The sequence below is a fragment of the Eublepharis macularius genome, chromosome 2, assembly GCF_028583425.1.
Source record: "Eublepharis macularius isolate TG4126 chromosome 2, MPM_Emac_v1.0, whole genome shotgun sequence".
NCBI classification, from domain to species: domain Eukaryota; kingdom Metazoa; phylum Chordata; class Lepidosauria; order Squamata; family Eublepharidae; genus Eublepharis; species Eublepharis macularius.
In genome coordinates, this window is record NC_072791.1 from 94,954,170 (window position 1) to 94,971,424 (window position 17,255).

General features: G+C 43.6%; 1 protein-coding gene across 5 annotated transcripts in view; it reads left to right on the forward strand.

Annotated features, from left to right (window-relative positions):
- The first annotated feature begins 610 nt into the window (after nt 1–610).
- The window catches only part of LOC129324228 (actin, aortic smooth muscle), a 34,565-nt gene continuing 17,920 nt past the window's right edge, over nt 611–17,255 (forward strand). For 2 of the 5 annotated variants that reach the window (XM_054971363.1, XM_054971366.1), the window contains exons 1-3: nt 611–739; nt 3,542–3,670; nt 14,883–14,993. In XM_054971363.1, the coding sequence (XP_054827338.1) occupies nt 611–739; nt 3,542–3,670; nt 14,883–14,993 (369 nt within the window). Of the gene's footprint in view, nt 740–3,541; nt 3,671–13,779; nt 13,789–14,882; nt 14,994–17,255 lie in introns of those variants that run through there. The other 3 variants (XM_054971365.1, XM_054971364.1, XM_054971367.1) reach the window with 3 other exon arrangements.

The following is a 17,255-nucleotide window of genomic DNA, read 5'->3' on the forward strand; positions in this document are numbered from 1 at the left end:
GCCGCGTTCCTTCCCCGTCGGCTCTCCTGAAGCCGCGAAAAATGTTTGTAGGTTTTTCACCGTTTTCAAGTTGTTTTTCTTTTTCTTGATGGGGTTTGTAAGCATTATTTTCTTTGATTTATTTCCCCTCGTAGTGTTTATTGGCGAGGCTTTGAGATCGGAAGGGTCGGAGCGTTCTCAACATGTGTCCATTCCTCTCCGCTGCGACGCCACGCCCCCTGTACCTTCCTTTTAATCAAAAATGTTTGTGCACATCTAGTTCACCTCTCAGTGTAAGCAGCTTCATAGATTAATAGGTGCAGAAGTAGTAGCATGCACACCATAGATAGTAACTATTTTAAAAATGGTCATCTGTATTTATTTCAGTTTTTGTTTCAGCCTTAGATGCATTATTGTAGCCTCACCAAGTTAAAGGAAGCCTTGAGTATTAAAAATAAGATGCATTTAATTCGGGACCTTCAGACTGCTGTAGCAGCATACTGTTGGATCAAAGAATGAAGTTTACCATTGACTTTGTAGATGTAGATTGTTTTGGAGGGATGGTTTGTGGGAAAGGTGCGCCCAACCTTTCCTATATTGTTCTTTCTACAGCTTAACACTGTGAGAAACCATGTGTGATGAGGATGAAACCACAGCTCTTGTCTGTGATAATGGTTCTGGGCTCTGTAAAGCAGGATTTGCAGGAGACGATGCTCCACGGGCTGTATTTCCATCCATTGTTGGACGACCTCGGCACCAGGTCAGTGACCTCAATGACTAATGCTTTACACATAGTGGGTTCTTAACACGACAGAAGTCCTTTTGAGTTAAGTTGACGTTTCAAAGTAGTTTGTGATGTGTGGCACGGGATTTGGTGTCTGATATCTAAGAAAGACCTTGAAGATTCATAGCATGTTTAAACTTGGGCTCTGAACTGAAAAACAGACAACTTGGTCCAGCAGCACAAGCCCATGCACTGCATAAATTCCCTTACTGGAACAGGAATCCTGTATTTTATATTTTTATGCAGTATTATCTTGGGGTTTTAGCAAAATGTAGTGCTATATAGGAACAATGTTTGTGATTGCTTCTGTACAAATCAAACAGGCCACAACATTTATAACTGCAAGTATACATGAAACTGCCTTCTACTGAATCAGACCTTTGGGCTATCAAGGTCAGTATAATCTACTCTGACCGGCAGCAGCTCTCCAAGGTCTCACTCCTGCGCACTCAGGAGCTTCACATCGGTGACAACATAGCTCCTTTAGTGAAGTAGATCACTATATGTTTGCAGAAACTTTTGAACTCTATCACTGTAGCATACCCAAGATAATGACTGTGTTATTTATTGTTTGGGGAGGGAAGGCAGCCTGGTATAGTCCAATATCACCAGATGTCGGAAGCTAAGCAGGGTCAATACTTGGATGGGAGACCACCGAGGAAGACCCTGCAGAGAAAGGTTATAGCAAACTACCTCTACTTCTCCCTTGCCTTGAAAAGCCCTTGCTGGGCTTGCCATAAGTCTGTTGTGACTTGATGACACATACACACATTTTATTGTTTACATTAATTTATAGCTCTTCTTAAATTAAAAATGTGGGGGGGGGATCACTGTCAGAGACACAATGCTGATAAGATAGACCTTTGCTCCAGCAAGGCACTTACTATGGTCTTAAAATTGCTTACATTTAATTCCGTCATATGTGTACTTTTTAAAATAAAAGTTCATGGGAGTGGAAATGATTTCAGTATTTTGGACATACCAGACAACAGACTGTAATGGCTATGGGGGATAGAAGGAAGGGAGTGCTCCTTTTCTTAAAAGGTCCTATTCCACACTCTGGTCTCTTCTGTTTTCTTTTTTTAAATCCCAACTGCCCACAATCAGGTAAAAGGGAGACACAAACTTAAATTATAGTTAGTAGCATTTAAGCTATGTCCCTTCTAAAAGTCTCTTATTTGGGATCCTTACCCTGCTAGAATAATGTAGTTATTTATCAAGTAAGTATAAACTTTTCATAGATATTTGGACAGACAAGACACAAATGGTGATAAATAACAAAGTTTTTAATAATAAAGAAAAAAAGTATTTAACAGGGTAAATGTGAAACTTCACCTAGGGTTGCCAGCCCCCTTTACCATCAAAGCAGGGAATGGAGGCGTCACTGGGCAGGCAGGGCCCCCCAATTCCTCTTCTTCATGTGCATGCATGCTCCAGTGGCCCCGATGACATCACTTCCAGTCTCAGTGGGGCCACCCCCATTTTTGCTATGTTTGGGGCCAATTTTCAACTGGAAGGGACATCATCAGGGCTTCCAGAGCATGCACCATTTTGCCACGTGCTCCAGTGGCTCTTGGCCTGGCTCCCCCTCCGCTCCCCCAAGCTGGCCAGGTGAGCAAGGCCAGGGGGTGAAAGATGGAAGCAGGGAATCCTCTGCCCCCATTGGGAGGCTGGCATCCCTAACTTCATTCCCAGAGTTTACAAGCTTTCTCAATGAGAATTCACTGTAACAGAGCCTCAGTTAACACAAATAAAGGGAAGATTTGGTTGCCCTTTATCCAGAAGAGTTACCTTAGCATACAAGGTATAACAGGAACCTTTTACTGCAACCAGCAGAATTACTTCTTGGGTTCAAGGCTGCCCTTTTAAAACCAGAGAGCTTCTTTCTACAGATCCTGTGCACGTAAGATTGGCATGTTGTGCCCTTAACAGGATGCTTATTTGTTTCACTAAACCCAGCTTTCTTTCCTAAGCCAATCCCAAATCCTACCAAAAAGTCAAATGAAGAACTGGCTAAAATAACTCTCTTGTCCAGAGCTGCAAATTCCCTGTCTGAGGAAAAAGTTACCCCTACCCTTAAACTGCGACTGTCTCACCCTTTCCCATCCAGTGGAGCTCCATGGGCTCTGATTGGTTGAAAATCCCTTGGATTTGCATGAAACCAGAATCACAAAGATTGTTTTGGTGTCCTAGAGAAGAAGTTGGATTTGGTGGGATGATTGCCACATGACCAAATCTAAATTGGCTTTTGTTAAGAACTACTGAGAACATTTTCAAATATATAAAACAATGCAGCTATAGGTAAACAATATTAAGTACAATTAATTTAATTGGGAGAGTAAGATCCTTCATTGTCTCTATGGAACTTAAAAGTGTTTAACTTTGAATCTTTGAATCCATTGTACTAATTTCTGATGCCAAACACAGCTTTATGAGTTGTAAAGTTAATATAACATTAAAACATCAGAAAAACTTCTAAGATAGCATCTGAAATATGCAGTTAAAAGCATTTTGCTCCTCTTCTGTTATATAGTGATTTCAATGGGGCCAGAACGGAATAATTATACATAATAAAGAAATTCAAGTGATCCTATGAAAATGCCAGACATAAATGGAAACATCCTATAAAAACTGCCTTTTCCTCCTTGTTAATCTCAATACATACACACTCAAATAGACACCTCAGAGATGACAATAGCAGCTTCTCCTGGTAAATGTTTGTACACAATGATGTGATACTGAAACTGATGCTTTTCCTTTGGTGACTTAATTTTCCAGGGTGTTATGGTAGGGATGGGCCAAAAAGATAGCTACGTTGGGGATGAAGCTCAGAGTAAAAGAGGGATCCTCACCCTGAAGTATCCCATAGAGCATGGGATAATCACAAACTGGGATGACATGGAAAAGGTGAGTGAACTTCATGGCTTTGAACTTTGGTGTTATAATCATTAGTAATTGTCATAACTATATTTGTCACTTTTTTAAAATGGCAGATAAGAAGTCAGAAGTGACTTGATGGCACATAAATATCTGTGTCGATGAGGTTCCAATGTGCTACCACTAGTGACAATCAAGGGCCCTCTTCCTGTGTGTTTCAAGCTGTATGGAAGCCACTTCTGCATGATACAATCCTACAGTGCATGGAAGCATGTATGAATATTGTGGCTGGGGTGAGGGGGTGAATATTTGAGTCTTTCCCATTATATCTTACTCTCCTTTTGACAGATCCAGAGGAGTTAGCCATGTTAGTCTGTAGTGGCAAAATCAAAAAGAGTCCAGTAGCACCTTTACGACTAACCAATTTTATTGTAGCATAAGCTTTCGAGAATCACAGTTCTCTTTGTCAGATGCATGGAGGGCCAAAAGAAACTGGTCAGATATAGAGGAGGAGAGGGGGGGGTTAGATGCAAACAGCTCCTTCTGATAGGTAGATGCAAACAGCTCTTTCTGATATGGAGATCAGTTTGCTTCTGTAAAGGTTCAGAGGAGTTGGAAGTGTTCGTCTGTAGTAGCAAAATAAAAAAGAGTCCAGTAGCACCTCCAAGACCAACCAATTCCACTGCAGCACAAGCCTTCGAGAATCACAGCTCTCCCCGCCAGATGTATCTGACAAAGAGAACTGCGATCCTCGAAAGCCCACGCCAGGTGCCACTGGCCTCCCCCTGACCCCGCTTCTGTAAAGGAAATCAGTTACCTGTGATAATGAGATAACCATTCATAGTCCCTATTCAGTCCCAGCTTGACAGAGTCAAATTTACATATGAATTCCAATTCAGCAGCTTCCCACTGGATTTTGTTTTTGAACTAGAGTGACCTTTAAGTTTTTGATGGAATGTCCTGGTAGATTGAAGTGTTCTCCCACTGGTTTCTGGACGTTGCCATTTCTAATGTCAGATTTGTGTCCATTTATTCTTTTGCGTAGAGGTTAGCTGGTTTGTCCAATGTACAGAGCAGAAGGACATTGTTGGCACATGAGGGCATATATCAGATAGGAGGATGAGCAGCTGTAAGAGCCAGAGACAGTGTAGTTGATGCTATTGGGTCCTGTAATTATATTCCCTGGGTAGATATAAGGGCAGAGCTGGCATCTGGGTCTGTTGCAGGGCCTGGTACCTGTGCTGGTGACTCTGCTAGCCGATTCATGATTGTAAGTGAGAAGTTGTTTAAGGTTGGGGGGCTGTCTGTAGGCAAGGAAAGGTTTTCCACCCAGGGCTTCTGAGAGAGAGGTATCATTTTCCAGGATGGGTTGTAGCTCACTGATGATACGTTGGATGGGTTTGAGCTGGGAGCTATAGGTGACAACCACTGGTGTTCTGTTGTTAGTTCCTTTAGGTTTGTCCTGGAGCAGACTGTTTCTGGGTACTAGTCTGGCCCTTTTGATTTGTTTCTTCACTTCATTTGGTGGGTACTGTAGTCTCAAAAATGCTTGTTGTAAATCTCTTAAGTGTGAGTCTCGGTCGAGAGCATTGGAGCAGATACGGTTGTAACGTAAGGCTTGGCTGTAGACAATAGACCGAGTGGTATGTTTAGGGTGGTAGCTGGAGGCATGTAGATATGAGTATCGGTCTGTTGGTTTCCGGTATAAGGTGGTATTTATTCGTCCATTATGTAGTTGTACAGTGGTGTCCAGGAAGTGTACCTGTTGTGTAGAGTGGTCCAGGCTCAGGTTGATAGTAGGGTGAAAGTTGTTCAAGTCCTGATGAAGTCTCTCAAGGGCTTCCTTCCCATGGGTCCAAATGATGAAGATATCATCCAGGAATCTTAAGTATAGTAGTGGTTCCAGTGGATGGGAGCTGAGGAAGCGTTGCTCCAAGCCCGCCATGAATATGTTAGCCTATTGTGGTGCCATGTGTGTGCCCATGGCTGTGCCATTAACCTGTAGATATAAGCTGTCACCATTTTTGAAGTACTTGTGAGTGAGTACGAAGTGACAAAGTTCAGTGGTGAGGTGTGCTGTGGTTTTGTCCAGGATAATATTCCTTATGGCTGCTGATTCGATGCAATTCTTCCAATCCACATGATTGCATTATTCTCATGTACTGCCCTATAGTGTGGAGTAACCACTCTTGTTGTTCAGGCCAGAGAGCAACCTGGTCCAAACCATTTTATAGGAGTCAGACTATACTACATAGCCTGTTCCAGACTATTGTTGTACAAGACTTTTCTTTGCTGGTCTGGCTTGTTGCCACTAGTGGCAAAAGCTTAGTAGCTCTTCGGTCTATTGGAATATCTTGATCTTGTGATCATTTATAAATTCAGAACAATTAAATCTTTGAACAGTGTGAGTACAAATGCAAAGGAAAAGCAAGAGTTCTGAGAATCAGCACAGAGACCTGTGACAGAAAGAAGAAATTCTCATAGACTTGAGAACGTATGTCCATTCATTCTTCTTTCTTGTCCCCAGAACCCATTTTTATTACAAGAATGAAATTTGGGCCAACTTTGGCATGCATGTTCTGAGTACAAAGAAGAAGGTATAAACTTTCTGGCAGGCAGGTGATAATGAACAAATCAAAGTATTTTATACTGAGCCAGACCATTTTTCTATCATAGTTAGTATTGTCTACTGTGACTGGCAGCAGCTCTCAAGTAGAATCCTTTCACATCAGCTTCTACATGATATTTTTATGGAGATGCTAGAGATTAAATTTGGAACATTCTGCTTGCAAAGCAAATATTCTATCATGGGGCAATGGATTGATTTCAATGGGCTTAGACTGGAGGAACTCGTATGTACATCAGCTTAATTATACTATCAAATTAATATGATCTTGTTCACAGAAAAATAGATTTCCTATGCTTAAGTTTTCTGTAAAGCGACTAACACCCCCCCCCCCCACACACACACCTTCACTCTTCATCCTCTAGATGGAAGCATAGCTTTTCCGTACTTTTTCTGTCTGAGCTTCATTTTACTGCTTTTCCCCCACTGAATTTCAATATTTCACTCATTATTCCTAAACATTGTTTTCTCTTTTTATTAATGTAGATCTGCAATTAAAGCAGTGACTGCAGCACATTATTTAGTGTGCTTTCTTGGAGACTTGACTGTGCTACTCAGTGAGCCAAAAGACTGCAATTTTGAACCAAGAGGTCGTACACATTTCTTAAGCCCGCTGATGAGGGGAGGGCGGAATATAAATGTAATAAATTAAATTAAATTAAAAAGCTCTGAAGCAGCAGCAGAGGATGCAGCTGTTCCACTTCTTGCCCATTATCAGTTCCTTTGCTCAGCTTTGTTCTGTCTAGTGGCTGACCAAATAGATGGCCCTTCTCACACAGCCTTTGTAAATTGTTTTGGCTGCTGGTTGCTAGTGGATTTTTGGTGCCATTTTAGACACAACTGGCTTGGCTGCAGGTTGGTAACAGCTTTTTTGTTTACCTTTGCAGACAAACCTGCTGGTGTCCCAATTACAATGTAGGGTTCAGCCAGTTCTTGTGAAAACTGTTTTCCCATTCTCAAATGTTCAATGTGCTTCCCAGTGGATGTGGGGTAGTGTTTGAAATGTTTGTAGCACTTCTGACAATGCCGCCTTTTTAATTTTCCTGCCCAATTCCAGTGTGTTCTTTAAAAAATGTATATAGATGAAAGTTATAGTGCTATAGCATTGTAATGACAGGTGTAGCAGGTTCTCTGAATTCCCAGCTTTCATTTTTTAAAAAAGTCCCTAGCTCTTTCTGTTGTGGAGCTTTTCCTCTTACATCTCTGCAAGGGAAGGGATAGTGACTTGCTTGTTTTAATGAAAGATGGAAATTCAGAGTACCTGCTAAACTTATAGTGCTACAGCAATATTTTTGTGCCATTTTAAAAAAATGCAAAGCGTAAGGGAGGGTAGCCACTTCTGGCACCAGAAAAAGTGGTGCTGTTTGAAATGATCACAGCAATGCACATATGGTTCATAAATGGATGTAAATGCTGTTTGAAACTTCTGCCCCACATTGCTTTACACAAAGTCAGAGCAGCCATAGATAACAACCAGGTTAAAATGGAAATGTGAAAGGGTCCAAACTAGAGATGGGCACGATCCAAAAAAAATTAACGATCCAGCTGATTGTGGATCGGCGCCAGCGACAATCCTGAATTAACGATCCACATGGATAATCTTCCGTTCCCGAGCTGTGGATTGTAGATCGTGGAATGTGGATTGTGGAGGCCAAAGTGGGCCGCGCTGCTATTCCTAGCTATGTGGGAAGGTGGGTGGTGGTGGCCGCCACCGAGCCTGGCGGGCACGGGGAGGCGGCGACAAGCCACCTCCCCTCAGGTCCCATTCAGCAACACAGGAGGTCTGTGTTTGGCCATCAGAGCTGCCTATCAGGGTTTGCAGGGATGAGATTGGCGTGCCCATGGCTACAGAACACCCCCTTCCCCCTCCCTCCCCTGGGTGTCTTCTCCCAACTTGTGACTGCTTTGCTGCTCTGTGGTTGGAAGGAAGCCCTGCTGATCAAGGAAAGCTGGGCTTCCATTCAGGTTTCCAGGGTGACAGAAGGAGGGCAAACAGAGCTCAGGCTTTCCCCTGGCTCCGTTGCCAGGGGAATAGATTGCTGGCGCCTGAGTGTCTGGATCCCCGATCTGAGCCTGAACGCAATGACCCAGGCCTCTCCCGATCGCTGGATCGTTGGCCGTGGATAATCATGATCCGCCGGGTCACGATCGCGCGATCGCCATTATCGTGGGGTTTTTATCGTAATGCGGATTGTGCCCATCTCTAGTCCAAACTATGCAATTTTAAGAAGAGTTACACTATCTCAAATCTATTGAAGTCAACAGGATTGGCGGATCTCTAGTGTGCGTTTCATGCCAAATACCAGCTACAAGGCCCCCACCCTTCAAATCAGGTTTGCAGCATATGGGGGATTAACTGTCTCTCTCAGGCTGCTCAAAGCCTACTTTTCTCATAAAAATGTAACCCCTTTGACTTCATCCTGCATAAACCAATCTGAAGTAAATAGAAATGTATTTGTTCAGAGTCTTCTGCTTGTAGGCTCTGGTATATCTTAGAGGAATGATCTTGAGTCTGATTAAGGAGTGAATGAAGAGAGTTTATTCAGGAACTACAACTTTGATAGAAAGCAGAGAAACAGAATAGATACTACCATACTAAACTGGGAGAGATGGACTTCTGGGAAGAAGCAGGAAGTAGCCTAAGAATACCAATCTGGAGACATGCAAGAAGGACAGCAAACAGGCAGAAAGAAGGATCTTATTTTGCTATCTAACTGTTAGCTTTGCTGCCCCTTGCAGGTATTCTGTGTCTTCTACTTTCTCCGTACAAAAGACGTATTTCCAAAACTCCTGATATTGTAGCTTCTGTTTCTCAGTCCTGCCCCCTACTGTTCTCTTAACGTCTGTCAAAATTCAGATTTTCACAGGGGATGGATCTGTCCCTTTGTTTCTGTTACTTAGTAAGGAGCCATGGATATTGGTGATAGCATGCAATTAAAAACCCATATACATTATAATTTAAAATATTTTATAGCACTTTTCACAGTTCAGAGCAGTTATATTTTTTAAAAAGACAAAATGTTCAATTTTTTAAAAAAATTATACGTCAAAACAAAAATGATAAGAACAGAATTTGAAATAAATGGTAGTGTCCCAATGTCTTGGAGAATGCAAGCCACATAGAAACATAGGGGATAGTAGACAACAGAAAAAGGACAGAAGAGATGATCTAATTGTGCTAAATATGGAAAGAATAAGAAGATTTGAGAACATTAATAGCAAATACAAGCCAGAGGCATGTGAAAATTGTGGGTGGGGGATTCCCTCCTTCCAAAGACCTTTGACTGGTTGTCTTCCCCCTCCCTCCCAAATACCTTTCCCTCTTCTTCTTTCCTCCCCTCTCACAAATACCCTTGCATGTTCATCTTTCCCAAACACCCTTGCCAGTTCATTTCCCTCCTCCCAAACAGCTTTGCCTTTTCCTTCTCCATCTCCTGAACACCATTCTGTTCATGATCTTCTTGGGCTCGTGGTAGCGGCAGCATGCAAGTGTAGGGTGTGCTGGCAGCTTTTGAAGCGGCTTGTGGCTGGGACAGGCTGTGCTCCTCCAATGGTGGCACACCACTTCCGACCTGCCAGTCAGTAACTGCAAATAAACACCATGCTACGGACTAATGAAACACAATACAAAGTTTACTTGTAGCAGTGCTTAATATATAAATGTAGATGTACATATAACCACAAACCAGAATAATACAAAACCTACAGCAGTAGGCAAACTCCCAGTGGTTTGCCAATTGCTGGTGATTGATGGGAGGTAACACCAATGATGATCACCTGGTGATCACCTGATGATTGCCAGCCAATGGCAGGTAACCTGGGCAAACAGGCAGTGCCCATGCTCCCAGCCAAGCGGGATGACATCACTTCTGGAAGTGACATCATCATATGCTGGCAGGAGCGTGCACTTTGTGTATGCACAAAGAACGAAGCCCAGTAAGTACCACTCCCTCACTGGTTGCCAGGGAGAATTTGCAAACCCTTCTCTGCTCTTCCTATTACATTCTCCTCACTGAATATAACTTTCTCTTCTTGCAGTGCTTTCCATGGTCAAGCAAAGAGAGAGCATCAGAAATTGTAGAAGAGGCACTGAGTATCAGTTTTGAAGGGAATAATTCCCCCTTCCTTTATCTCCCCGCAAGTGCAGGCATGCTTATTGTTACATTTCTGTTTCTGTGTGGATGCATATTTCTTTATTACCATGGGCCCATAGATACTGTGCTGTGAGAAACTGAATGCATGGGCAGTGAACTGAAGCATTCTCTGGCTCACATGCTTCAGTTCACAATATGCAAATACGGGCTGTTCCATTTTGCTGTGACTAGCTATGTAGAACAGCATGTAAATCTTAGAAAGCATTTACAGCTTCTGAGCATATCATGTTCAAGACTGGGAGAGCCATGACTACAGGGCATAATCTTCTATCGACTTCATTAATGTCAAATACTACTGTCCATGTCTTCTGAACAGTGTATGAAAGGAAACCATTATCACAGCTGTTTAGTTACATTTTAACTTTAAGCATTTGTGAATGCTGAGGCTTAGTGAAAACAGAAGAAAGTAGAGTTGCAGAGTAACCTAATTTGTCATTAAATAATTTTGTCTCATAGGAACTGAATCCCCATAAGTTTGTAACTCAGCACCTGTGACAATTTCCTGTTGTTATAAAATCTCAAAGGCTTTGACATGGAAATTCTCCAATGAAGGCACTTGAGTTGCAGCAATCAAGGAATGAACAGCTGATTCAAACATTTAGGATAGGCATATAATACACACACACACACACACACACACACACACACAATGGGCTCTAGAAAGGAGAGGTAGGCAAGCGGGCATTCCCTCCTCTGCCGTCACTGATCCCAGCTGGATGAAGGCAGGGGTGGGTGGGCATGGCCATCTCCTCTGCACCTGATCCCAGCTGAGTGAAGGGGGGTGGGCATTGCCACCTGCTTTGTGCCTGATCCTAGCTGGGTGAATGGGGGGGGGCTAATCCCAGCTGGGTGAAGGGGTGGGTGGGTATTGCCACCTGTTCCACTCCCGATCCCTACTAGGTAAAGTAGGGACGGGCATTACCTCCTGCTCTGTGCCTGATCCAGGCTGGGTGAAGGGGCATTGCCACATGCTCCACTCCTGATCCCACCTGGGTGATGGCAGCGTGTGGGCATTGCCACCTGCTCTGCTCCTGATCTCAGCTAGGTGATGGCAGGGGGCAGGCATTGCCACCTACTCCACTCCTGGGTGAAGGCAGAGGGTGGGTATTGCCACCTGTTCAGCTCCTGATCCCAGCTGGGTGAAGGTGGGGGATGGGCATTGCCACCTTTTCCACTCCAGATCCCAGCTGGGTGAAGGCAGGGGGTGGGCATTGTCACCTGCTCTGTTCCTGATCCCAGCTGGGTCAAGGTGGAGGGCAGGCATTGCCTTCTGCTCCACACCTGATCCTGGCCTGTGCTCTCTGGAGGTCTGGTTGCCTCGTCTGGGCTTCCCTCCACAGCAGTGCTCTCTGGTGACACACCAGGGTAGGAAGTGAGTTGTCTTGAATACGCTTAGTCTTTTATATAGTAGAATATATAATATATATATTATATAGTAGAATATATAGTTATATGTACCATGTCAGAATTCAAGTGAAGGATTGCTTACTTGAAAGCAGTCACATCAAATCTTGCAGGAGGAAAAATAACCTTAGACAAAAACTTCTAACCTCATGTGCTAATTTTCCAGGAGAATGTAATACTCTACCCCTGCCCCTGCCCCAGCCAATGAAATCTCAGGTTGTGTGATCCCATGAGAATGATACTGATGGGCCTTCTTGAATGCTTGAATCAGCCAAAATCCTACTATATAAAAGGCAAGCCGTGTTGCTGATGACTCACTTTTTATCCTCGTGCAAGCGATGGCTCTGGCCCTGAGGCCACTGCGAGGGGGCTCCCCAAATCAATGGCCTAAGTACTCCTCCCTGTGCCTCTCCTCAGTGCCCTCCACTCTGGCCTCCAAGCCTCTGTGAAGCACCTGCTTGCTGCCAGGAAGGGGCCTGCTGAATCAGTTTGCTGGAGCCTGTTGTATTTTTTCATGCCTCATTCTGAAATGCAAGCAGGCATAGGGGGGATGTTACACCCCCACACCAAATGAAGTTACACCTGCTGGGTGTTACTAGCATGCAGCATTTAAGACACAGAGGAACCCTGCCGGGGGAGGGGTAGCGCAGCCAGGACCCAGGCACTGGCAGCATCCTGAGCCCAGAAAAACATGTGTGAATGGACCTTCTGGAGGACTCCGAGGCCAGTGTCTCCAATCAAAAAGGAGCAAGTGGCTCAACCACACCAGCACCCCCTCCTCAGCCACGACACCCAGGTGCACACTTTGAGGCACGCCAGCCTTTCAGCCCAATGTTTAATCTGCATAACGGCTGTGGGGCTGTGGCTCTCCAGCAAAGTTCCTCCATGCTTGGAGCAGCCTGATCACATAGCCAGCCGGCTTGCCCCCCCCACACACACACCAGGGGTACTTTAGTCCTATTCAGGATTTGGGCGGTCTCTGGCTAGGCAAAAGCCTTTGCCTAAGACAGACCCCCTCCCTTGAATGCAGAGAAGACCCTTCAAAGGCCCCGAGAGGGGGGAAGAACTGGGAGATGAAGGGTGCTGCCTCTCCAGCTGGGAAGAAGAGCTTTAAACCAAGTCTGCAGAGGAGGATGCTGGGGACAGGTGCTGCTGGTCAGCCACCTCTGGCGCCTGCCCTTCTCTGAGCAGCCCACATATCCAGGCCTTTTAAAAAGGGGTTAGATCAAGATGGGTAGCCATGTTAGTCTGTCTGTAGCTGTAGAAAAAAGGAAGAGTCCAGTCTACTTTTTAAAAGGCAGCATGGACCCAGGCCAACCCCCGCATGATGTTTTGAGTGCAAACACAGGAATGTTTACTAAATCAAAGGCTGATGACGGTTTCTGCCCTTCCAGAGGTAAGTCCAAGAAAGCAGCCATTTATAATATTGAGGATTTTTAAAAATAAAGATCCCCCTAATCCACTCCCTCAGAGATCTCACACTCCTCAAACTGTATATCTATGACACTTGAAACTCACTGTCTGACTAACTTAGTTATGAAGGCGTAAAAATTGCTAGGATACTTTTATAACACTAGAAAATTAAAATGTCAGGCTTATTATCATGAACATTCCTTCAGACGCATGATGCTTGCCTCATAACAACAGCATACTGTCAGACAGCAAGATTAGCCAGACAGACCTTGGGGGGAAAGACATGAGTGATGGATTTTATTTCTGAATTTCAATATTGTCTACAATACAGTTTGTGACGAAATAGAAGGCAGGACTTCCTAATTTACACGCCGGAACAATCCTTGGATTAGGATAGGGCTCTTAGCTATGAGGCACATGTGCTGTATGTATAAGGTCCCAGCTTTATGGTATCTGTAGTTAAAAGAATCTCAGGAGGCAGGACTGTGAACACACCTGAGGCTTCCTTATACTGAATCAGACCATTGGTCCATTAGTAATGGATGCAGAGAGTGTCAGTGGCTCTCCAGGATCTGGGAAAGACTGTTCTCTCCTAGAAGGAAGCTGCCAGTCAGAATGAAGAGTATTAGGATAGGTAGGCCAATAGTCTGATTTTTTTTTTAAAAAAACCTGGCTCAACACAGCTTTGTCTGGCATAATCCTACATTCAACCCACTAGCAAACAGCAGCCAAAATGCATTACATGGGCTGTGTGAAATCCTCAGTAGAAGATGGTTCAGGATAGCAATAGCTGCTAGAAATATTCTATGCGTAAAAAGTATGTATGGGCATGGTAGTTCCCCTTTCACATATCAAATCAGTCTTCATATTAGGGAGTAGTGATTTCTAGAAGCATTCAGGAACTCCTCTATGTAAGATGTTTTTATCACTGTGTGTATATATGCATTTGTTATCTTATTGTGTGCTTTCCATTGTCTGAGTACTGGGAAGTTCCATAGTTAGCATGTAGCTGGTTTGAGATTCCCTTTGAAGCACAAAGCACTAGAAATGTATAGTATTTTGTAGCATTCATGTACAAATATAGAACTTGAGCACAAGCAGATGCAAAGAGACACTCTTTCAAGACAATAGATCTGCTAATCTATATCAAAATTATTTATTTATATTTTGATTTATATCCCGCCCTCCCCACATCAGCAGGCTCAGGGCGGATTACATCATATACATTATGAAAAACGTTAACATTCCAGAGAGACTGATCCAGCACCCCATGGCACTTCAGTCATCTTACAGCAGTGACTGTTTGCTTCTCTGTCTTTTTCAGAATTTCAGACTGCTGTTTCTTTACACACAGATACACATCTGCCCCCTGGGAGGGAGATTCACCTTTTCACTGACTGATGCTTGGACAGAGCCATTTCCAACATTTAAGCCCTCCCCCATAGAGCTTTCTACAGTTATTAAGAAACAACACTATTCTTTTTTATAGGCTCTGAATCACTTAGCAGCATGCCACTTTAGGCCAAACCCATAGCCTAGAACCATTTACTGTAAATTTGCAACAATATTATTTGAAACCTCTTTGCTTAATAACAAATGGTTCAGACAAACATTGTCTAAACCATTTGCATCTCTCCCTTTTTAGATTTGGCATCATTCTTTCTATAATGAACTTCGTGTTGCCCCAGAAGAGCATCCTGTGCTTCTGACTGAAGCTCCTTTAAACCCCAAGGCTAATCGAGAAAAAATGACTCAGGTAATTGTTTGGGTGTTGTTTCCTCCCCCAGAGTTGTGCTGTTTTCCTTCTATATAATGGAACTAAAGCTTCCCCATTGATTAAAATGAAACAGCATTATGTAGCATCATTGCACAATGGTTAGGTTATATGAGGATGCTATCTTGAACTTTTCAGGAAGTTGTTTGCACAATAGTATTCTGTGTTTCTCTGATATCTCCTTTTGAAGTAACTTTACCTTCCTAAATTTCTGCCTGAATATGTGTTCTTTTTCAGGGATGAAGTACTATATAGTCTACAGAATACTGGTTTGATCCAGTGAGGTGTAAGCAGAAATATAAATGGACTTAACACAGTTTCACTTGTGCAAGAACTTCTGTAAAACCTAGCACTTTCCTTCCTATATATTATAGTGCTATATATTATAGTGCCCAGAAATCGTTTGTACCAGGTCTTGTGCAAGTGGAAACACAAGCGGGGATACAATAAGTTTAAGTTAGCGCATTTTTTTCATTTCTGCTTGTGCAAGACCTCTAGAACAAGTGGAATTTTTTTGCTAGATCCAACACAATAGAATTCTATAGTCCAGCATAATTGTGTGTTGGAGATACTTGTGAAGAAGATGCAGACAAACAGTGTGATCTTACCTTCCATTCCAAAGCACCTGAAATGGTAAAAATGAAAATGGACAATAAAAATCAAGGAGTGGCTAGTTATCTGTGAAGGAGTGTCCTTATGAAAATAGATCATTATTTGCCTGTTTCTTGCCAAAGTCTCTCATCATCTTTGTTCAGAAATATTGCAATGGAGAAAGAAATCGAGGGAAAACTCCCATTCCTGGATACCTTGGTCAACCGCAAAGCAAACTTTCAGTTAGGTCACAAGGTCTACAGGAAACCAACTCACACGGATCGGTACTTACACAAAAAGTCCAATCACCACCCTCGACAGAAAAGAGGCATAATAAAAGCATTAGTAGACCGTGCAAGACAGATATGTGAACCGCACTTTCTCAACGAGGAAATTAATCATCTAAACCACGCACTTCAGGCAAATGGCTACTCCAGAAATGAAATCAGAAGAGCAAGTAAACCAAGGATAAATCAAACAACAAAGGAAAAACAGTCTCCCACAGGAAAAGTGTTTTTGCCATATTCCTTTGATATATTCCCACTGATCAGATGGGAAAGTTTATGAAAAAGTACACCTTACAAACAGTATTCAGACCCACCAGAAAAATACAACAGATGCTATGTTCAGCAAAAGACAGTAGAGACCCCCTCACCTCTGCAGGAGTATACCATATACCCTGCAGCTGTGGACAAGTTTACATCGGGACCACAAAGCGTAGCATCCAGACAAGAATAAAAGAACATGAAAGACACTGCAGACTTGGCCATCCGGAAAAATCAGCAGTGGCTGAACATAGCCTAACTCAAACAGGGCACAGTATCTTATTCCAGGACACCAAAATACTGGACAACACTTCCAACTACTTTGTCAGACTGCACAGGGAAGCCATTGAAATTCATAAGCATAAGCACAATTTCAACAGGAAAGAAGAGACTTTAAGAATGAATAGAGTGTGGTTTCCAGCCCTGAAAAACACCAGGCTAACAAAACACTCTATACCCGACAATAGCCCTGCAGAGAAGAGTAGCACATCAAGCACCAATCCATATACAAAAGAACCTCCTCAGGATACAGTGAAGCCTCCCTCCATTAGCATTCCACATCCTGGGAAACTCTTACAGGATGACTCAGCTCAACCCCACCCCTCCTGAGCAGATATAAATGACCTGCCAACATCTTTTCCACACTGTGACTCTGAGAGATCTCTGTCTTTTGGTGCTACACCTCTGAAGATGCCAGCCACAGCTGCTGGCAAAACGTCAGGAACTACAATGCCAAGACCATGGCTATACAGCCCGGAAAATCCACAACAACAATCCTTCTCCGGCCATGAAAGCCTTCGACAATATATTGTTTGTTGGGGGTTTCCCAACAAGCAGCTGAGTGCAGCCTGCCAGGGTGAAATGCCCTTCTCCCTGCTGCTGTGCAGTGGCAGGGAGAGGGACATTTCACCCCCAACTCAGCCGCTTGTCAGGGGATTCCCTGACAAGCGGCTGAGTGTAGCCTGCATGAGGAGGGACATTTAAATCCCTGACTCAGCCGGGGTTCCCTGACAAGCAGCTGAGTGCAGTCTTCTGGGGTGAAATGCCCTTCTCTCTGCTGCTGCGCAGCAGCAGGGAGAGGGGCATTTCACCCCCTGACAAGCAGCTG